Source organism: Varroa destructor, unplaced genomic scaffold (genome assembly GCF_002443255.2).
Source record: "Varroa destructor unplaced genomic scaffold, Vdes_3.0 BEIS01000005.1, whole genome shotgun sequence".
NCBI lineage: Eukaryota > Metazoa > Arthropoda > Arachnida > Mesostigmata > Varroidae > Varroa > Varroa destructor.
Window position 1 is genome coordinate 406,317 of NW_019211458.1, and position 23,659 is coordinate 429,975.

The 23,659-nt window shown below is 38.6% G+C and overlaps 1 protein-coding gene across 1 annotated transcript; it reads right to left on the reverse strand.

Moving 5' to 3' along the window:
* Positions 1 to 224: 224 nt before the first annotated feature.
* On the reverse strand, positions 225 to 5,381 carry LOC111252079 (uncharacterized). Its single transcript, XM_086990787.1, has 3 exons — positions 5,101 to 5,381; positions 3,200 to 3,308; positions 225 to 2,878 (listed from the first exon to the last, which is right to left on the reverse strand). The coding sequence occupies exons 1-3, from the start codon at positions 5,147 to 5,149 to the stop codon at positions 2,707 to 2,709; spliced, it is 330 nt and encodes a 109-aa protein (XP_086846913.1). The 5' UTR covers positions 5,150 to 5,381; the 3' UTR covers positions 225 to 2,706.
* Positions 5,382 to 23,659: the final 18,278 nt, after the last annotated feature.

Below are 23,659 nucleotides of genomic sequence, written 5' to 3' on the forward strand. Positions count from 1 at the left end.
TTTTTATTATATAAATTGTTCCTTATTTGTCTATATATTGTATTTGTCTCGACGTTCATTCCTAATTTGGTAGGATGATGTTGTTAAGGATATTCCTTACGTCTGTTTTCATATAAAGATATGTACTAACGCTTATATTATATGTGGATTGAAGCAATTCATGGCTAAGGCTACGATAAAATTTTGTGGTATCTAAGTTAATTAGAATAATTGAGTAATGCGTGTTCTTGCGTAGGCTTGTTTATTGTATTATTTGAAATTTCATCTACTTTTCCCATTTTTCTTTTTTTTTGTTAGAGCCTGTAAGTCAATATATTTTAATATGAAATTAGTAAATCATTTTTCCACAGCACGCAGCTTAGTCAACCCTTTCAGTTGCTTTTGCTGGGAACTTTGCACGAGGTTTTTCCTGCTTCCCGTTGACAATGCTATTGATGTCTTCAGCCGTGCCCAACTGTTGCCTGCTTCATGTAGTAGGAGTTATAATTTCAACTTTTTCTATCCTATTGTATTTTATTTTGGTATATATATTTATTCATAGGTAAAAGTAGATATTCAGGATCGAGTAGCGCAATTCCACAAATTTAAAGCTTCAGCTCCTTGCCGCGGACTTCATGGGACTGTATTAGCTTAAGCAACCTTTAATAACTTTTCTGCACAAGTTTCGGACAAAAATATGTTTCCATTAATCTGACCTGGTAGTTGTTTGTCCTGATCACAGCTGTAGAACTCGAGTTCTAAAGTGCACCTAAAACATTTAAATAAGCAACAAGCGTTTATTTTCCAAGAAAAACATTAATAATCTTTGTAATTTTAGCCATTCTTCTGGCGATGACTGGAAGTGTCTTTTAAAAAAGTTCTTTGAGTTGACCATATGTACTTGCCTGTCTTTTGTAGAAAATTTAAGTGACTTGTTTGTATAACATGGAAGCGGCTTTTGTAGGTGTCAGAGGGAACACATTGATATTTGTTACTTTTTAGTAGTTTTTGTTACCGTTAATATTTGTAAGTAGTAGTCACGACGAATATTCACTTCTCTTCATTTTTGACTTTATCTGAGGGGAACAATCTGATCTTGCTGGGCTTGTTGTAGCATTATTAGTAGCGTGATTCTGTCCTATGTGCTACGATGATAGGCGTGCTCGAGGTTTTATTTTAACAGCAATATTAATTATGAATTTCCCATTAAAAAAAAGCGCTACACAAATTTCTCCTTCGATTATGTTATTGACCAATTTGAGCAGAGTATTGTTTGTATTAAGAGCGCTTGACACGAACTCTTTTTCAATGAGCCACACGTTACTCTAGTGAATAACGCTGGCTGTCAACTAGTGTAAACTTTACTAGAACTTTGGCGGGTTTGCGGCTGTAACAAGGCTTCCTATCGGAACAATTTCCTTTATCGAACAATTTCAGGATCACGCGTTACGAAGAAAAAGTTAGGAAGCTACCAAGGTTAGGAAGCTAAACATTAGACGAGTATATGGATAAACGAACGTCTCCATTCGTAAATCACAGATATATCTAAGACAAGCTACCTAAAAGCGATTATCGTTGCTACAGGGTTTACAGAAGGTACAGCAGTACTAATTTCGTAATAATGCAGTTGCCGTATACTACATAAACATCTGATATGTTTTACTAAGCTTTTATATTCTTGCGTGCATCACATTATTTGTTGTTTGGGTTATCAAGCCCACGAGCCCTATGTACCCGTATGAAAGCATCTTAAAATGCCTTGCTTGAAGCGATTCATGAAGCGTAAAAATGTATCAGTGCCATTAAACGGTACTATTCCTACTACAATAGGACAATGTGTGATAAACTTTCGTAACATTTCGGGGTGTGGCAGCAGTAATGAGGCTCACAAGTCCGACGACACTTTAATAATATACTGTCTTAGTGAAACTCTCAGAATTGTATTTGTATCTAAAATTTTGTATTTGAAGAAAAACAGGGCATCATATATTGAGTATCCATATAAACATATTGGCTCGACTAGGATTCGGCGCCATATACAGGGCCTCCAGTTTGTTCCATAAAAAGCTACTCCATGCCAAGAAACGCTTTACGTTTTATCCAACCAAGTATATAAAGTAGACATTATATTAGCTTCCACAAGTTCGATAAGGCTCCCGGAAGAAATATATATAAAGCACCCGCTAGCTGACCCACTACTAATTTAAAATATCGGTCTATTTAGTATTCAAAACAATAGCTTTGTTTTGTAATAATTTAATAATTAGCTGATTTATCTTGTAAGCAGGAGGCTGGCGAACGTAACGGCATTTAGGAGTGATGGCTATGGAGTTCGTAATTATTTCGATCTACTGCTCATGCAGTTGTTTCATTTCTACAACAATTTTACAGATCTTTGGAAATGTATAGTCTCATCCCCTACCTGTTCATTCGACGATGTTCCTACTGTTCGTATGACTGTGATTTGAAAAAACATCTACCAGATTCTAGATTACTAGAAAGATTACGCGCAGCACGAGCTTTTTTTAGTGCGATTTTGCTGCTACAGGATGCGTTGGTATAGCAGATATCCCATGTGATAAAGAAAGATTTCGTAAAATGCGTTAGTTTGTCTATTGAAGAAGATCTAATTCGTCGTCAGTTTGTCGCAATTTGTAGCGAAGAATCAATGCAACTAGCATATGTGGTCGAATTATTCATCCAGTTTGTGAGAAACGGTGTAGTACTTTAAATTTCGTACAGATTAAGTTTACACAGCTCCTTTCCTTCGATACAATGTTGTCTTGTCAGGCCTTGAGACCTTCTCAGTCTTTTGATCTCTTCAATGTGGAGCCGTTCCTTGCCGCAGTCGCTAAAGCGGGCCGCGAGCTTCATGCACTCAACCATTTGATGGAATGGACTGCAAAAATCGTAATGGCATTGTTCCCCATTGTTAATGTTAACTATTCCTTTTAGGAATCTGTATAGGAAAGGAATAGTTATGTATAGGAAAGTCGATGATCGCTCTTAAGTTGTGCTTCTTTTTGTTTAGTTAACGTTGTACGTGGCTCGAAATAAAAGCGATTTAAAGATATTTTTACAAAACAATGTAGTTAAATATATTTTTTTACGCTGAACAAACCTTCCACCAATTATCGCGAATCTACTGCATTATCAAATCAAAGGTCATCAAAAAAGTCAACACAACCTTTTTCAGTACATAGAATGGTGTTATACATACCAACAGTCATAGTTGGTTTGAAGATCAAATCCCGTTCTTTGAAGATCTTGGTGAAATTTCCGATCACAAGTTCCTGAGTCACGGCGGAAACCGTCTGGATCACACGCCACTGTAATAGGGTGCAGTAGGTATAATGCGCCACTGTTGATAACCGATTATGATAGCCATTTGCACTTACACAAGATTTCCTTTGTTTTGTGATGAAACAAATGGATTTATATTTAGGATTTATAGTTTTATGGTTTGAATTGAAATTACCTTATCGCCAACAGGTATGGAAAAAAGGAATGTCGTCGGCTGTTATTCTGACAGTCTGAGTAAAAATCTAGCATTTTTGAGGGTGGGGCTTTCGTAGTTCGGATAATTGGAGTGCTTAAATATGTTAACGCAAATGCCCACGTGAGCCTTTGTACGGCCCGAATGAAAGCACTTAATTTGTAATAAAAAATCAAATTGATGTTTATTTTTAAGCTCTAACGGCTCAAGCTGTTGCAGCAAGTGTTATCTTAAACAAGTACTCTAGATTTCGTTACTCGTTCCGTCTTGTCGTTTTTTCTAGATCCACATGAAACTCTTCCAAATCAGACGGGAATAAATAAGTAAGAACACTCATTGCTAGAATGAAAAGATCCGTTTTTTTAAATAAATACTCCTTAAATAATCTATGATCGTAATGCATGTAAGCATCTGGACGCATTAGACGCAACAAAATGACCTCTGATTCAATAGAATATTTCTGACTACGTTACAAATGTGGTGTTGGACAATAGAAGAAAGTACAAAGAATCGTATATGAATCTTGAGCACCGGTAGGCAATCATGCTTCTGTACTCAATTATTGGTTAACCTGTTAGCCACTCTCTTACAGTCAGCAATAAAGTAGCAGTTTGAACCTCTGGGGCCAATTTGGCACTGTTACAACGTTGAATCTACGTAAAAAAGAACTTGCCAAAATACATATACATACTGAGCATTCTTTTACAGAGTTCTATATTGTTAACAGCTAGCAAAAAACTGCGTAGTTTTTTAAATTTAAAAGAGATATCTGATTTCTTATAACTTTGCCCGCACGCCATAACAACTGCTAGATGTATGTGTACATTGGTACTAAATCTGACTGTGCATGAAATGCAAACTTCGATCGTTTCAGACTTTCTAAGCCGTTGTACCCTAAGAAGATGAAACAAAGAAAAGAACTCTATTCGTTACGTTGATTCTACTGGTCACTGAAGTTTTAAAGAGACCATGGTAACATCAGTATGAGCAACTTGAGAAGTTTTTGCCTGTGCACATGCGAGGTACCTGTACCTGGTTGCTAACTACTTCAACGGCAAAGAGCCACTATTCAAAGTGCTGACACATTGGTATTAAACACTTATCGTAAAACTAAGCATTGATATTGCTGTTCTAATGAAGCCTATATAATTCACGCAAAATTTAACATAAATTCTGCGGATCTAAGCGAAATGCATAGCATTTCTATGAAGGCCTGGCTGAAGCAACGAAATATGCATATATCTTAGTAAACTTCTGAGCCGCCTTGTTTTTAGTTAAAGGACACTAGATAGATAAAGTCGAGATAGCTGAATCGGCGCTTCGACGCAAGGCCATGCAGATACCTGCAGATTTTAAATACTATGCACGGAGATCATCCACTACTATCTCTCATTACTGTGATTTGCCATAAAAACAGCGTCACTTCAAATGATTTCCAATAACAATAGCCTTTCAGGGTCGAATGCGTTAGTATTAAGCTGAAGACCTAATGAAATGAGGGAGAATTCAGCGTTTACTAAGAAACAAAAACTATTGAATCGTCTTACTTTTTGCAAACCTTACTTTTACAATTGTGTTCTAACTAAACGGCATTGATAAAAATCCGTAAAAATAAGAACACTAACATCCAACAGCCACAATCATCGCAGGGATCACAACAAGTAATGTATGCATCCTGTCGTAGAACTTCAGGTCAGTCAGAGTATTACCATAACGAAAAGTAGCACTTTTAAAATGATTTTCTGTGCCAGAAATTATGAGTTTCTGCACAGTGGCAATGCAAGACTTTGTGATAGGAACAACTATCTTACAAATGGATGGTTAACAGAACAATCAAGCGGAAGCATAAATAGGCACAGCTTCTGCCAGCTGTGGTCTTACGCGCGCGCCAATGAAATATCTTCGGGCAGGCGATAGGGGCTTAATAACTGTGAAAGGGGGGCAAACGTCTCTTGCAGGGAGAAGAAGGTACTTTCGACTCTTACGATCACCACAGCTTGTGATGTAGTGCAGCAGTTGTATCTTCCTTCTCTTACGTGCTAAGTGAACACTGGGTTGCATTTTCGGAAAATTCAAATTGTTCGTCTTAGTTTTTAGTGCCTTTTAGATTTAAAATGCTTTTAAGCTAGCTTTGCCCCAAAAAAGAAATCAGCCTGGATGCAGTGAAGGTAATCGACGAAGTATTTATTTTTATACATACCTGAATAAATATGTACATCTTATTTGTCATTTAATACAAGGGATGTTTGCAACAACACAACTCGATGTCGTGTAAACCTTGTTTGTTGCCGACCTAATCAATATAATTGTTAATATTTTTCTGTTTGATGCCAAAAAAAAGCTGTTTAAAGTCACGAGCTGTCCCGCGACGTAAACGCAAAATCCAACTTGCGTGCGTTGCATTCAGACCTCTGTACAAATGGATAGTTTACTGTATATTCTAACCATAGATAAATTGCAAGTTCGAGGTTACTGCAGCATATTCGTAAGTTTCAACCAGGCTATTATAATAAGAAACAAAAACAGATTTAACGACACACGAACTTCTATTCAGAATCGCCTTCAGCGACACTGAGAGTATCGATTCGACCCATGAGTGAAGACTGCTGTAGTATTTTATTTGCGTACTATTGTAAAGCTCAACAATCGAAGTCTACTTACCAGCTTCGCTCCCGATCGCGTTTGCGTGCAGTTTGGGGTTTAACATCGGTAGGTCCGTTTAGGAACTACTAAGCTTCACCACAAATCAGCCTAACAGGCTGTCCGATTTGTATTGTTCTATTCAGACTAGATTAAAATCAACACTGTGGGTTAAACAACGTAGTCTATACTAGAAGGAGCTGAAAAGTCGATAATTTGAAACGCGTCAATGAGAGTTATCTATTATATAACAATATGCGAATCAAGAAACAATATTTTGCGATAGCGCTCTGTTTAGATCCTTAGCCCAATTAACGTTGCTCGTATAGTTAGAATAGGGCGCGCATTTGTCCTTTGACCATCAAACAGATTGCCTTCTTTTGTTAGACTTCTTTTTTAACAACGAATCGCATTGATAGGTATGATAAACAATAGAAGTGTATTTTATTTTGAGACTACACAGAGGACTCGGGCTGTGGTGGAACGTAAGATTATGCGTATCCTGTAGCCTGATTGGGAGAGTAAGTACCGTCTACTTTTGGTCGGTCATATAAAAAAAGAATCATGTGCATTTCTAAATGTGTTCACTATCACCGAATGAAGACGTACATTTTGTCAACGAAAAAGAAAGATTTAATTAGCCTCTTCTGTTGTACCCATTGGAGCAGGGACTGATGTAGGGCACCGTTTAAATATAACAGCATACATTTTTTATACATTGAACAGACATTTAAGTAAGTGGCGCATCGCAAATTTATACAACCAAAATGTTTATTATGTGGATAAACCTAATACCTATTATAGGTTTCTGGATATGACTTATGCTGTTGCTAGCGATACAGGCCACATCAATCAAGTTAGTTCAGACAAATGTTGTTTCAACCCATGAAAGAAATGAGTAGGTCGCTAATTACATCAACTAATATAAAGTTTATAAATTATTAGATGAGGCCTGCCCATACCTTTAGAAAAATTCGACTGCTCTTATCCAAATCTAATATAAAAGAGGTAACTTCGAAACGCAGTATGTCATGGTGGCCGCTGTACCCTTCTGAGGACACCTTAACAAAACAGTCCTTCAGGAGTTATTGAAATATTTTGCTACGAGCAACAGTGCTCATTTCAGCTTCCTTATTTTGCGTTTTTCAATGGTGGGTGCTCGTTTGGTTACCTCACAGGGCGTTAGATATAATGAACCTCCATTGCTAGTGTGGGTGCACCATGGCATCCATTGGCTACCAAGTGCGTTTCTTCTACTCTTGACAAAAAACTCATTGCATCCGCTTTCTTCTAACCGTTCGATGCCGCTAACGTGGAAAAACAGATAATGACCGAGGAATATTCGTGGACAGCATAAACAAGGGACAATGTCAAAGTAATCATGAACAATGTGTTATCTTTTTACCTGCAACAGCCGCAGTTTACTAAATAGGACATGTGGATAGCTGAATATGTGCAAACACCCAAAAACTGTCCCTGCTTAAATTGTAGCTCTTTCCTGCAATTATGTCCTTCCTAAATCAAACCACGTTCAATGAAAAAAACCCGTTTATGGACCAACAATATCATAGTTTCATCTTCATAGGCCAGGTAATAGATTTGTTTCAGATAGTATGATGCGTTAGCATACATAACAAAAGATCAACACTTTTTTTTTGCTGAAATTCGAGTAATGGGGGGTTATTCTGTACATGATACTCTCACGGGACGAAACTGGGCTTTACTACCACGCTGACTGATGCAATAGGTGACAGCTGTACTAAGTGTTTATTGATTCTAGTCATGTTTCGATACTAACTGATCCTCAAGCGTGTTGGAACTCTCTCTTAAAAGTTCCTTTGTGACGTTTACTAGAATTTTCCAGGTTATGAGGATGAGAAAACCGCTCCTAGTAGTTTGCCGACCCGATACGAGAAAGTCTTAAGGGGCATTAGACTCCCCCCACCGAAACGTGCGGTTTCTCCTAGAGTGGTAGCTACCCAAAGTGCACGATTCGATTCTGCAAATGTTCAGTTTAAAAACAGAAAGTAATTAACGCATAGATCGAAACGCCTTAAACGTCATTGTACACGACATCCATAAAAGCCCGTATGCAGCAACAATGTAAGAATTTATGTTAAAGACATTCTGCTTTTCAACATAAGATGAAAGCAAGCGCTTGGGGCTATGAAAAGAAAGAAGGTATAAGTCAATAGAAGCGATGCAGTTACAGAAAGAAGCGATGACTAAAATGACATAAAACCGAAAAGCATACTTTTCATTTTTGGTACTTCGCCCAACTTTGTTATCACCGTGGACCATGCGGTAAACTTTTGTCTAGGCAATACTATTAGAATACATATGTAACATTTTCAGGTGCTACAGATCTTCTGGTTCTCTTTTTCGAAACAGATCGGCGTTCACGAGAATTTGCTGCGTATATCGTTGGACTGCCATATCGTTTTGTGAATTTAATTGATTCTTTTGCGCGGAAACTTATACGGATGCCTTGTCATCGTTGAGGGTAGCAGTCCTGACCCTCGCCGTGAAGGTCGTCGACGCGCTTACTGTTCGACTACTTATCGTTGCCAGACCATAGGAAGACTACAAATAACCGCAGTAGGCTGCTTTTTTAGCATGATATAATACAAAAACGAATAGTTGCGTATATTTGTATACACACGCAGCAGTTGAAGTTAATCTACAGCTTTATCAATCTTTCAACTGCGCAGTACAGCCACACTGTAAAGGTTCCTATTTCCGCTACTTACATTGCCAAACAAATGTTTTCAAATATTTACGGAAAACATTTTATTCCCTGTTGCTTATAATGTAAAGTCTTTCTCGTGAATGACCATTTTTAGAGGAATTCGTCTAGGATAGGCATACGGTTAAGTAAAAAATACGCCTGGACCAATCATTCAAACAATAATAGAAATAGACAGTAATTCACGAAGTACTGATTTCGTACCAAACACGTTCTTCAGCCTCGATGGGATCTCCCAAGAGAGATGGACTATAGTCAGGCAAACTTACATATATAGGATATGTTGAGTATATAATACGTAAGGCAGGCAAAATTTGCGTTTTTAACCTAGGGAGACATTCTATATATAGTTGATAATATATAGGTTCTGTTGAAAAGAATCCATCAAACGTGCGATATCTCGAAAAATAAGTATAGTGAATACTCTTCGGTACAGCGGAGAGTATATCGGGCCGCACGCTTTGCGCCTAAGTTTGTTGATAGTATGTGGGCGTTTTAGAGAAAAGGAGGGAAGTTGTCATTGGCATTGTGATATATGCAATGTATATGCTTTACTGCACACAAATTGTGGAATCTGCTTATCTGGGAAGACGCTAGGTTTAGGTCTATTATTATCCACTTTAGTTTACTATTGATTCTGATTACCAAGTGCTTTACGGGAGGATAACATAACGACAGTGCTATGTCCAAGGTTTATTTGTTTTGTGCCTATAAATGCAACGCTAGATATAATCAACACTGATACGTTGTAGCATCACTGGAGGTACCGATGATTTTTCAGGCTTCTCATTACGATTTTTATTTCTGTTTTCAGCAAACAACGTCATTGAACGCCTGCTAATTCTCGATGTAAATACCATAATAATAGTAACGTCATTAAACGAAACAAGGGGGGCTTGGATTTCTCTATACTTCACCGCAAACGCAAGTAAAAAATACAACACGGGGCATTTTCTGCATCATCAGAAGGCGTTGTGCATCGCTCCATATGCACGAGTAAACATCTAGATATTTAACCAGTCGAAGTTTTACCAGCGTATTTGATTTTTTTTTTTTTTTTATTTACGCATTGCATGTGTCAACTATACGGGCTTAGGGACTGCTATGTTAATAAACGATGTGATATCTGCGGAAGAAGAGTTCTCCGGAATGATCTATCCATCATTGTTTAGCGAATAGAAGATCCTGGTCAGGATCAACACACAGAATTTCATAAATAGCGTAACGAGCGCACTCTCGCACGGTACCATTATCATGAAATTAGTGTGCGACCGAGGACGTAGAAATGTCTGAGATTTTATCATTTGACAAATCTTATCAACAAAATTACTTCAGATCAATTGTGCGAACTCCTAACAAGTAGCTATAGTACAAAAATACATAAAAAAAAAATATATATATATATATATATATTCTATTTTATTCATACAAATTTAATCAAAAATTAAAACGGCCTCATCAAAGCAATGAGATGTGTAAAATGCAACATAAATTTAGAAGTTATTTGGCGGTTCTATGTACTGATAGAATTAAATGTTCCTGCATGTGGAATTATAGCAATGACTACTCAATACGTTATAAAAGTTTGTGTATTTGTTAACGCGCAATAATCGATAAACAAGGTATAATCGTAAATTTCTATTTGTCCTGTAGAGAAAAATAGTCCCCCGTTTTGTCAGTGTGGTTCTAACATTTTGGTAAAACGGAAGGATGAATCGTATTAGTACTATGTTTTAAATGACAAAACACACATTATTTGCTCGGTTGTATCTCTGATGAGGACACTATTGGGCTAGGAAAGGTTTAGGTAGTTAACTGTTCAAATCGGTTGTAGCGGCCTTTCGATAGTGATGCTCTTAACGACGTACTTGTGATGTACTTCGAAGAAAAAAGCCAATTTCCTTAAGTATCCTTAAAATCCTATTAACAAAGCTAGTACAAAAGCTGTGCATTAACCTGGCTGACTTGGAAACCAGTGGAGTTGCTCGTTGAACAAGATTCCGTGCTTGCTCCGCGGAGTGACTAATGTGCGGGCCCTCATCCCCGATGCAGTCTTGCTAAAAGCACCTTTTTTAAATCTGCATTTGCCCGCTTTTCGTTCAGACAACTCACACGACTCTGCTCAGCAACCCAGGAAACTCACGACTAACTGCAGTTCTGTGCAAAACGGATTTAGTGAGCCTCCATTGGCGCTACCCAGCTTAAGCAAACCTGTCGACCTGGACTGCATCATTAGGTGCATGGAGAAGTGAGCTTACTTCTGCACACGAGCCACACGCACTGGCCGGGTTTCCGACTGGACCAAGTCTCGGCCAACGCAGACAAGCTCGACGACACTTCATTGTGCCTTGAGTGAGCTGATGTCTTACGATACCAGTAGCCTGAATGGCTTATGCCAGCCCGCTGTCGGTCCTGCGCCTCATTTCGAGTGCACCCAAGGAAAAGAAGAAAAAAAGAAAAAAGAGAGGCGATATGTGGCAATGTAGACGCGAGCGCACGGTCTCAAGATCGCATCGCTCGGCCAGCTACGCCGGCCTATACCCTGCCACAACTCAGACTTCGTAAACCCTAACGTGAGAGGAAATGTGCCAGTTGCTATGAACTGCTAGCGATTAGAGAGATAGAAGGAGAGCAGGTTGGTCCATCAGGATCTCCGGTCGGAACTTGCAAGGGTGAGCCGTCAGCTCTGCTGCCACTGATGGCTATGGCGCTAGTGACATATGTGGTACGCTGGTAGACTTCACAGGGTTGCGACTCAGGTGGAAGGAGGTGAAGGTAGAAAGAGTGAGAAGCGGGCAGGCGGGGGTGGGGGGGAAGGGTCGAGGGAACGAGAATTCTCGAACGGTACGTGCTATCAGCCACTATGAACACTGTTGCGCTGAAGTACTGGTAGTAGAACTAGTGCTGAACACAAGCGTGGTGAGTGATCTGCATAGTTAGGCTGGTAGGTAAGTAAGTTTGTAGGTGTTCATATGTGGGTCTTGGGGTCACGACCCGGAGTTGCCTCACAAGTAATGCTATTTTCTGAAGACATGGAGGCTTCGTTTTCTATCGTGCTCTTTGGTATGTATGTATGTATGTATATGGTTAAATCAGAGTGACAGAAGCGCATCTACACCGTACCTTATCGGGCTCAAGGGTTCACCCCCTTCCCCATCCACCCAATCTTCATTTTTTTTCTTCTCTAGGTCGATAAGAACTTCACAATACAGGTTACCGCACTCAGACGAAACTTTCACAGACACGCGCACACGGAGACAGACATGCCATACACATGCACAGCACACACGTGCAACCCTCACTCCGGTGAGTTAAGCGGCCAGCCTTTAGCTCGTGCTACAAAAGTCTGCATTTGAGCTGGCTGACGGCGATCACCGCCACAATTTTTGTGCTTGCTTTTTCGTTAAGTATATTACGCTGTGAGTTTGTTGATATTTCATAATCTTGGTTGATCGCCTGATCCCTTTCCTAGGCAAACAATATCAACTAGTTTTAAGTTAATTAAAATTAAAAAATAAGCTGCTTTTGTTACTACTGCTATTAGAATCACTGCATGTAAATTGAAAATAAACACGTGAAAGAAAAACTTACTCAGTAAAGTCGAAATAACTTTTATTTGATAATTGGAAACGTCTTTGTTAGTTTTTTCGACTTCAATTATTCCAGCATTGAGCTTTGGTTTCTTTGACTCCAGATAGAGAACCCGGTTTTTGTACAGTTACGCATTGAAACTTCTAGTTCGATTTTCTGCCCTAGAAACTATCTTTATTCGATTCCATTTTATAGCATTCTGAAAAGGCGTAATAATAATAATAATAATAATAATAATAACAATAATTTACATTTTCTAGCGTTTTTGAGGCAAGACCTCTGAAAATACGTAGTTGCTAGGTGGTAGTGATGAGAATGCTGTAGATTTTCAATATGGCAAGCATCTATAACATCTCTCTTCTTAACTGAAAGAAAGCAAAAGCAACCAAATAATAAAAACAGGTCTCAGTGTCCCTAGGATTAATTTTCCTGGTCATTTTTGTTAACTAGCGTTACTAAGATGGTAACATTTTCTCTAGAAGATCAACGACTTGTCTTCGTCATCAACGATGCCAGGGCAGGCTGTACCTCCACGAAAGTTTGTTGAGACAATAGTGGAACGCAATCCGATTTTTCTCTCGCTAAAGTAGACTTTACGTCTTTAACAGCATTGTTCCTCTTGTTTCGTCGTCTGTACTTTAGCTTGAATTTATACTGGCGAGTACCTTTTGGTAATAATACAGGTAAATATGTAAACTGCATTTAAAAGTTAATTTGTTGAGTCATAAGAATAGTTTGAATACTGTTTTAATATAGACTTTATCTTTTTCAGTATGCGAGAAATATCTGCTAGCATTATCAGAGATCGTATGACTTCTTTGAGCACTGAACGCTTCTGGAACATTTTAAACTATAAGGCAGTGCTGGGTTAAGTGGGAAAAAAAGTTCCAAATTTTTACCAAACTTAGTATTCCGTCTTGCGAAGAGGAACTTCAGTGGACTGTTTCTCGAGTTTATTAAAAGGCTGTTTGTTACGAAGTCCTGTAGACCACATTTCAGATATCGCGAGAAGACATCATTCCTCCGATGATGTCACTTGAGCCAGTGGTTGCTACTGCTGTTGTTGTTTGCAAACAAAGACTCGGTCTTTTATTCTATCCGGTTGTCTTCTGTATTCTCAAAGATTCTATCTTGGCCTCTCTTGTTGTGTCACCCCTGCCCCCTCCTCCGCCGCTCATTCCCCAGCGTCCAGTACGCAAACGGAGCTTGCATAAACGATGACGTACAAAAACAACTCGACTCAAACATGGTAGCTTATGACGAGCAATGAAAAACTGAACGTGGAAACGAAAGCTCGTGAGCCAGTGAGATGTCTAGAATTTGAATGGAATAGACCAGAAATGATGGAGACTAACAAAAGAGACAGTTAGAGAAAAAGATGGACCTACCAGTAGCATATTCACCCATATGTCTCACTTAGCCAACGATGCTCTCATTTTATAGTGGGTTTGTGAGAATACAATGGCAATGATATATGAACTTATCATGGCGGACATCTCACTAGATGCTCATTTGAGTGAAGGCGGACTTTTTTTCATAAAGAAGTTTTGAGATGAACAAGATATTGGATAAGTGGCATAGTCTATGACAATCATATAGGGAATAAATAACTAAAATAAGTGAATTATTTTTCATAGATGAGTTTGTTGCTAACGTCAACAATTGTCAATGTCATTAGGAAATTAGGGTTTTAAACTGTTTACTGGTGAAGTCCGATATGTCAGAACTATGGTTCTGAATTTTCCCGTAAGAGAAAGGCTTGCCCTACGCCTCAGCCCTCTCTTTTTCCAGAAGACAACTCTCAAAATGTGTCGAAGTTTCAACACAACAATGGTTCGGAAGTGGTGATGAGCACAAGGTTTTTTTTTAGCAAAAATTTCACGACTACCGCCAACAATGTCGGTCGTTCAGGCATATACGGGCTTTCAGTAGTTGGGTTTTTATCGAAAAATAAATAGGAATTATAACAATTCGCGGCTTTCTCCATACAGCTAACTCAGCTGAACTGTGTAACTACTGTGCTCGTTTATAGCCTCGGAATAAATCATTAGCCACGGTCAATTCTGACCCATGATTGTGATTTCGTGATTGTGAGGCTGTGAAAAATCGACGGGTTTTGAAATTGAATAAATTTTGAGCTACATGCCGCCTATTGAAGAAATTTCGCCAGTAGATACCTCAGTTCTCTAGGTACGTGTGAATGAAAATCGGTGATTTTCGAAAAAATGGGCTCAACAGAAATGTATCTTTTAGACCTAAAAATTAAAGCTCAAGTTTACGCATGCGGAACTTTAATCAAGGAAAAATTCGCCTGTAGCACACGATCGCCATACATAAGGTGTGAGTCAGTCTCTAAAGCCAACCGGAGAAAGACCGGAGAGAATGGCTTCGAATTCAGTTGTAGTGTCAAGGAAATTCGGATTTAAGGTCTGCAGTTGACATCAGGAGCATCGGCTGCTCACCGAAAATGCAACAATCAATGCAGTCCGCCATTTCCAATTCTTTAAGACACTCATGCACCGTTTTCACGGCTACAAAACACGCAGTTTGGTTACCGCCGGACCTCATCGTTATGCCTGAATTACTTCCTGTATTGAGCAAAGAAACACCTAACATTGGCTTTAACCCTCTCCCTATCTTAACCTGCGCGACTACGGAACTTCCCATGTCTTAAAAAGAATAACTGTTGAACAAGCATATCCACTATCGATTTGTTTTGAGAAGTCATAGTTAAAAAAATTATATATGTGAACGCAAATGGCGAGTACATTGCTCTCTGGAAGCTGCTAGAACGCGAGATTAGAAAATCGTCATTCTAGCTCAGTTTCTAGATGTTTGTTATCTAATAGTATAAATGAGATAAGTCATTCAAATTAATTTAAGGGCCTATTTACTTTAGCAAGCATGCATTTACATGCCTTTTTTGCCAAAAAAAAAGTCCTTTTTTTTAGGACCAAGCAATAAATTCGCTATGGCGAAAAACATTTGTGTTGTTTTCGGAATTTAATCGAAGTTCAGCTATCATACAATCTTTACGCATTGGAAAAGCCATCACCAAAATAGGAAAAACAAGGTTCCTTTTTTGCCCGGCATCGACAATTTATATTATTGGCAGTTTTTGTTATGCGGGCTTTCAAAGGTCACTTTCATGAAAAATTTTTAATAAAAGTTAGATATAAAAGCCCCCAAAAATTAATCAACGTGCCTGAAAATTATTTTTATGCATTTTCTTGGTCTCTTTTTCAGGGATTATTTTATTCATGTATCTATATTTATGGAGGATAGTATCAAATACTGAGTCATCCAAACAAGCTTCGGCGTTTTTGAGACCGTTCCGCATTTTTTAACCATCTTAAGCCTTTGTATTCTTGAATATCTGACTTACGACCAACCCAAAATTTATCTTCACTTGTATCGTTTCTGTGTAGTGTATTTGAGCGACACACTAATAAGAACACATGTAATAATAATACGTGATGGAGGGTATCTATTAAAAACCTATTCGCAGAATTGGAGCTGAAATTAGGTTTTCGTACTTTGCAAGTCGGGATTTCACTCATTTTGTCCAGCAGAACACTTATTTTAACTGTCATGGTCTTCATTTTCACATTAAATTTGTTTTTTCTTTTTTTTTTCTAAAATGACCAAGAAGTCGACGTGGTTCTTCGAGTATTAAATAAAATGTTTCGAAAATTACTTTCAACTAAATAATTTCCTTGCACCGTTAGTTAACCAGATACCCTCGCATATTTTCCCATGTCTGCAATAGCAGAAAACTGTTTTGTATTCTGAAACTCCCCAGCAGTGAGGAATACTCACTGGTAGACATTCTGTCTGCATGTTCTCGGTATCATTAGAAACATCGATACACTTCAGTGTGTTCTTAGACAAATATTTATAAATTGAATTTCTTGCTGTGTCGTAGCGAAGCTTGTTCGACCCCATAATTCAGTCTTCACAGACACTATGTTGCAACATTAACTGCTTTGTTAAGGAACAGTAATACCTTGGCTTACGCTACTGGATATCTAGAATGTTTGAACAAATGGCATTTATATTTTATCCGACGAGTATTGAGACGCACAGCTTTCCCGGGCTTACTCTCCCGTTTCATAAAAAAAAAAAAAAAAAAAAAGAAAAAACGCAGTAACCTATCCTTCTTAAGGCGTTGTGGGCTAACCTCGCTCGATGCTTAGCAGAAACCCGATACATGGCCGCCTCCGAGTGGGCAGCTTCTGTTAAACAGACACCGAAGTGGGTTGATCGTGTGCGACCTCAGATTTGTATACGCCATTGTCGACGATGGTATTTCTTTGTGGTTATGCAAAATATTACCGACGATGCCGTGTAAATGGAAGGGTAACACCAGTCTACGAAGAGCTATTTAATAAGCCAAAAGTTCCAAATATCTCTCCATTTTACGATTTATCATTTAACAATTGTTGGATATACAAATTTTGATGGTTATAAAGAAATAGTCTTATCATAGAAGGAGATTTGGTAGCCGTGAATTAATATTTCCACGCTGCTTCCGGCGTAGCTGATAGAGATAATTTGTCAGTAATGTATTTTTCCAGAAAGCAGAAAAGCACGTGTTGACTGATGCACGTATTACTTGATGATTCTAAATCAAATTCGAAATTTTCTCAGCGTGTCGCCTGTCTTTTTTTATTTATGTCGCCTACTTTTTATTAATCTTCTTTTGTACAGTATTGTATCTACTCTATGTAAAAAAAAATAGTATATACCATAGCGAGATAAGATTAGTAATAGAGTTAAGCTATTCAAATATTCATGTTATAGCAATTATACTAAATAATCTGGATAAATTCCCAGCATTGTCGATATGTACCGATACAGATTGAGCTTGAATGCTAGATTTTTGATAAGGATGGGCTATTCGGATTTTTCTTAGACGGGGGTTATTCAGCAGCTAACGTGTTATCGAAATTGGACAGAACCTGAAAACATGGTATGATGTCGTCTGTGTCAAGGTCCCTTCAAAGACTTAAAATCAATATGTATCATCGATGAGCTAAATCCAAATGGCTTTAGAGAATAAAGTATGATCTTGCTGAGGTCAGCTTGTTTATCCTTAAAGTATTGTCCAATGGCAAATTTTGCAGTAGACCATAACTAAGTCAAAGCTCGTGTGAGGTGCTAACTTGGTGCTCATCTAAGTCAATATGGTAGAAGTCTTAGGGGTGTGAGAACACCTAAGTTTTCACTGCTACTTCTTTGGACTACTACTTTTTTTAGACATTAAACTATATAATTTTTTTTATGTTCTAGTTCTAACTAAATCAACTTCCAAGTTTGAAAATGTCTAAATTTGTCATTAGATAAATGAGTTGTGTAAAAGCTATTTATTTAAACATTTATTCTGTGGCAAAATTTTCGGGAAATTCTACGACTTTCTGTACTATTATTTATCTAACAAAAGATTATATAATTTCAATAAATGTAGGTTTATAATGACAATCTGACGATTCTCGAAATGTATATGTAGATGTGTTCAACTGGGAAATGGGGCCACCGCAGAACTTTGATCGAAAAGAGCTCTCATGGTTGATACGACTATAACCGTTTAAAGAAAATCAGATTTGGCAGAATGGATTTCGTTTAAATCGAAAGGGATAAAATAATAATGCGTTTGCTCTAGCAAAGTTCGAATAATGGGTATCCAATCAACTAGAAATCGCCTGTTATCATGTTACCAATTCGAAAGTTACCTAGTCCAGGCAATTTAGCTTAAGTAGATACATTTACCTACGATTCGGGTCTGAAAATTCGATTGATACCAATCAGATTTTGCAACAGTTCATAAACACAGCAAGGCGATCATGACCTCGAAATTCTTAATAAAAAATAAAAATTAGTTTTATCGTGTTTCGATTTTCGATGGCATAATTTATAAAAATTCTATTTAAAAAAATATAATTTATGGCATTTCGATGGCATAATTTATAAAAATGTGCAGCAAACTTCTTAGAGGTTATATTATAGTTTTTGCTGTAGGAAGGATCGTGTCTTAAAATACGGCTATGCTGTGCTCCGGTCAGATCTATGTAGGATTAGCCCCTTAACGACTAAGAGAGCGCTCTACATAGGTCCAATGCCACAAGTTAAAATTAGATTCTAACAAAACAGGCTTATTATTTAAACTTACGTTATTTCACCGCATATTATTGAAAGAAACGGCGGAATTTTACTAGGCGACTCCTGGCTATATCGCCCAATGGCTCAGCGATCCCCACCACCGTATAGATTTTATATATAGTAATAATAATAATAATAATCAGCACTAGCGAAGCGTTGAAAGCAAAATCGTTGTTGTTGTTAGGCTAAGCAAACAGAAGCAGAAATAATTTTACTTACGACCCCTCACACGGGACAAGCATATCAATGCGTTGTTACTTCAACAGAAAATGTGAGGCAGATATCTAGCAAAAAATCGCTCTCAAGTGTGAGGTAACTGGCGCTAGTAATACGCTGCCATTTTAGGTAAATTCCAACATAGAAACCTTTAACAAGACCGATGTCAACCAAAACCGATTGTGTTTGACCATCCATTAGAGGGTCGTTCATCGTCGTTTGAACCATTGCTTTCGTTTAGCCTATGATTCGCCACTACTGTGTCTCCATTCTAAATTACATCTCTTCTTGTAGGTATAAAAGCACCCAGGCACGGTATCTCCCTATACCGACAAAGTGCTCTGCTACGAAACTCTAAAACGGTGAGGACGTTAGTCACTTCGCTGTGACATTATTTCCTATGGAGCTTAATGTACACGTGCAGACACAGTCAAGCATCTCAACTTCCCCCTCTGCCTTCTGTGTGTTTCTTTTCTCTCCGTATTGTCCTCTTGTGTTTTTGAGTTGATTTTTCTTCCGCAGCTACTCCGGAGCCCGGGTTTCCACAAGAACAGGATTCTTCTGTTGTTGACGAATGGTACCCGTCCTTACGATGTCTGCATCGACCTAGCGTCCTGTCGCTTGTCTTGCGTCCCGAAATGTAATGTATTCAAAATTGAGTCTGAAAAACGCTAGTCTCAGCAAGTAAGTCGCTGACTGTCGTCCAAGATAAACTCCATAGATACCCCAGCCCCACCTCATGAGACATACTACAGTGGCAATAGCATTTAACTGTTGTATATTTAAACGTGCGCTCAGCTCAGAAATCGATTGGGCGACGATGACTTGGGGTGTGAGCTTTTCGCGGCTATTGATGACGACGCCTTGCCTGCTATTATGTCTACCTGCAGAAGTTTCAGTGTTGCAAAATGTAACTTCTGTACAGAGTTATGATTTGTGGGTTGGCGGGGAAAGAAGAATAGTAAGTGAAAAATCAGCGTAGATTTGTACTACAATCCAACCGTAACTAACTCGCTCTTTTACTAACTGATGCCTAAGACAGCGAGTACAAAACCATTTGCAAGGGGTAAAAATGACTGACCAGAACTAGCGATACATGCTTTATTGGCCAACAAGAAAAACGGCGTAAGATGTCGATATGGAAAAGGCGAAAACTCAGATATGTTGAAAAGGTCGCGCGCCTTCTGTCTGACGCAGTGCTATGATTATCGTTTAGCGCTTCGGGTCAATGAATCTGTTGGTACAATGGGATGCATCGATTTAAGCATTATTCTCTTCTGCTTCTGGCATTTTAACATTACTTGATATGTTTAAACTTTCAGCTCGATTTGGATCTGTTCCATTATCGTTATTCTTGCGATACCGTTAATTACTTGTAACAGAATGTATATTCACGGTCCTTCTTCGTGCTTGATATCTGTATTGATAAATAAACAAACAAACAACCTAGAAGCACATTCGTGCACAATTTAAACTCGCTCACTAAAAACGAATAATCATCACCATTCAAGGACGCTGTCAGAACATTACTATACAATAATAGCTAATTTTATTTTATGGCCGTTTATCTGTTGCCACTTAAACCGGACGTCACTGGAAATCACTGCACTTATAGGAGGTACGCAAAGCTATAAGACACAATAATAAAAACTAGATACGATGATAATTTTAAGGTAGTATCACAACGATATAGTCGCATTAATAATAGCTGTCACTAGCAAAGTAGCTAAATGGACCGTAATAACAGTGTCTCTGCGTGTGAAATTAATTTTTCTCAAAGTTTCTTAAGCCATTAGAGATGTCCAGTGCAGTTAGTGGGATATTCATGGTGATCGGTCAGTCATACGTCCGGTCGTCCTGGCACGTCGATGGCAGCGCCATCACGAGCCAAACACTCTTTCCGCGTTACACATGTCAGATGATTTTGTTTCTATTTCAGGTCAAATGCCGCACTCAGCAATTAATAATTTTATGAAACGCTATGTAGTCGCTATCCCACAACCTGGTGATTCGGAGAATTTCAATGAACTCAATAGAATCAGCTCGGCAAAGTTTACATTTCGGCTTGATAGCTGCATGACAGGTTTGCACATTAGAGGGCGTGCTTCTCAACCATCACCACGATGGAGGTCAACAGCAATAGTTGTTAGGAATGAATGCGTAGCATCGATGGGAGTGAATGAATGACAGCAGCACTATCGTCCCAGGCCAAGTCAGGTGAGCAAGCGCTTCACCCATGGCGGCTTTACAATAAATGGCCGCCACCACCAACAACAACTGTTACAATGGCCCCTTAGGACTAGTTCAGTATCATATCAGCGGCCAGTTAAGCAGAACATTTGAACTGTTTGACTTCGCTCAGGTTCTACTATTCGTTTTTGCCATCGTTTTTGACTTTTGTCGAACAGCAGGTCCTGCAAATACGAAGCGTGTCTAACTATATCTATGTTGCGTATATAAAATAAGTATATGAAGAGCCAGACAAACGCATGAAAGCATCAGACATTTACGTAGGTATAGATAAAATATGTAGGTAAGCGTATTTTACTAAAGAGCAATAATCAACTTCTAGCGTCTATAAGCTAGAAGCTGAAAGCAGAAAACTTTAGTTGCGCGGCAAACAAATTTTACGCAATTTGGAACCTAAAACATATCTCTCCACCGTTAGCTTGCTACAAAGTCTTCGACGCTTGCTTAAAGTTGTTCGTAAAAGTCGAAAGGTAATAACATCATAAGCTGTCACCCGAAAAAGTAGTCTGTCAAATATATTATGGTAAATAGTTCCTAATCCGTGTGCCAGTCTCAGTCAATTGATGATAATATAGTTATTACAATTTATTATAATTATTCCCCACAAACATTGACCATATATTGAAAACTCATATGTTTAGAAACCTATCTTGGTAATTTGGTTTCTTGGGAAGCTCTTCGCCGTAGAGTTCTGAAGTTATGTCATCAGCTAATTTTTCGGTTGACGAGCATAGAGCAAATGAGTTTACAAATAAAAGCTTAGTTTTATAGATGAGGCGGAACGATCATCTGCTTTCATTGCTAAGCCAGCTTACAATACAAAAAATACTATTCCGTATTCTGTTATATGCCTTTTCGATATCTGATTGGATTAGCTTAAAAGCCTTACAAGCATATGAACAATAAACAACAAAGACGTTGACCGAAAAAGGAGCAGTTTCTCTTTGGAGCTGGTTCGACGTCAATAGAAAGCAGGGGGGCGACGGGACTTTTCATCGACTCGTAAATTCTTGCTCTTATTCGACTCCAGCTGATCGCTGTCCGCCCTACAGCGGCGTTTGCAGAGATTTCTAGAGAGCGAATAGGCAAAAGGTAGAATTATTTAAGGTAACGTGTGACGATGAACGGATTGCCTTGAGATTTACAACCTTCTTGGATGTCTCGTGCAATGCGCTTTCTTCAGTGCAAGAACGCGAAGACTCTTTTGCTTAAGCAGCGCAGAGCTCTAGTTTTCGGAACGAAACACGTCTAACATCAAAGTGTGTGCCCAGTGGTGCGGCTAATGTATGCTTATCGCCTTGCTTCAACGAGGAACCCCTTTTTAGGGGTAAAAACGACGTCTGATAAAGTTCCACTGCTGAACGGACTTAAGACGAGAGACGCACCGTACCGACTCCACTAACCCCTGATGAACGGCCACTTTAGTCTCAGACATACGGCCGAGCTGATCACATTCGTTGTCGTCATAGCTGTCATCTCAGCGCATGACTTTGAACGCTCCTCTTAATCCTTTGCTGAATTCAACAGTTAACTAGTTGTGAGCGTTTTATTGCCTGTTTGACGCTACCGGGATCCCGATAGCGGATCTGAGGTAGTTGCACGGCGGAGCAACGACATTTAGGTGAATGTTCCTTGATTTCAATTTCAGTGATCAAATTTGGTTTATTTTTAACTGCGTATATTATTTTCGTATATGAACGATTTCAGTGTGAAGAGAGTCACGTCAATTTTAACTAAAATCAAAAAGATCGCTTTTTTTCTATAGTTAATCAGATGATCGAGAGTACCCAGAAGAACAAGCTGAGTATAAGCTGAGATATAGTGCTGCCGACATTTTGGTTTGACGTGTGTTCTTTTAACTGACACTTATTAAAGAAGATGTACATTTAGAAAATCGTTTCACCAGGTGCTGTTGCAAGGTTCTACTACATATGATTAATCTTCAAATTTTTACTTTTTTGTGTCTCGGCATAACTTATCAGGTAGAATATCAAAAGCCTATTTACACCTGTGATCTCCTTCGAAATAGCTGTTGCAAGTCACAGTTTAATATTTGAAGGGTTTCTCCAGTTCAGCACTTGGTAGGTCCAATTTTGAAGGTATTTTTTATAATGATACCTAACCACTACGAAAGTGTGTGATCAAAATTATTATAAATGGTCGTTCGCTAGCGCTGATACGGCCAGCTTCTACGTGTTTTAGCTTGCATCGAAATCTTGGCATTTAAGGCAGCAAAAACCGGAGGGGTGTCATAACATATATGTATAGAGGATATCCAAAGCATTATGAGAGTTCAGCTGAGCATATTCATTGCATAGACCATTAGTTCTTCGACACGATTTGGCTGGACCAGTACTTTCATTGGGTTTACTTTTAGCTCGAGCTGAAATACGAATTCTGTCATCGTTTTTGCCCCTTTCATCGCCCCTGAAACAAAAGCTCTGTCCCACACTATAGACCGAGCTCAAGTGTTTGTGCGCTTGACAAAATACAAACTCTAGCGTAAGAGAAATCGCTAAGCTTCACTATGTTATTAGGTTATTCGTTATAAACAATAAACTAAAGCATGTATTGTACTTACT

What these genes read in the sequence shown, in the direction of transcription:
- LOC111252079 (XM_086990787.1), bottom strand. Translation starts at nt 5,149, where the DNA reads ATGCATACATTACTTGTTGTGATCCCTGCGATGATTGTGGCTGTTGGA. An exon ending in GATGATTGTGGCTGTTGGAT is followed by an intron (nt 3,309 to 5,100) that starts GTTAGTGTTCTT and finishes ACCCTATTACAG; the next exon opens with TGGCGTGTGATCCAGACGGT. An exon ending in CAAACCAACTATGACTGTTG is followed by an intron (nt 2,879 to 3,199) that starts GTATGTATAACA and finishes CGATTTTTGCAG; the next exon opens with TCCATTCCATCAAATGGTTG.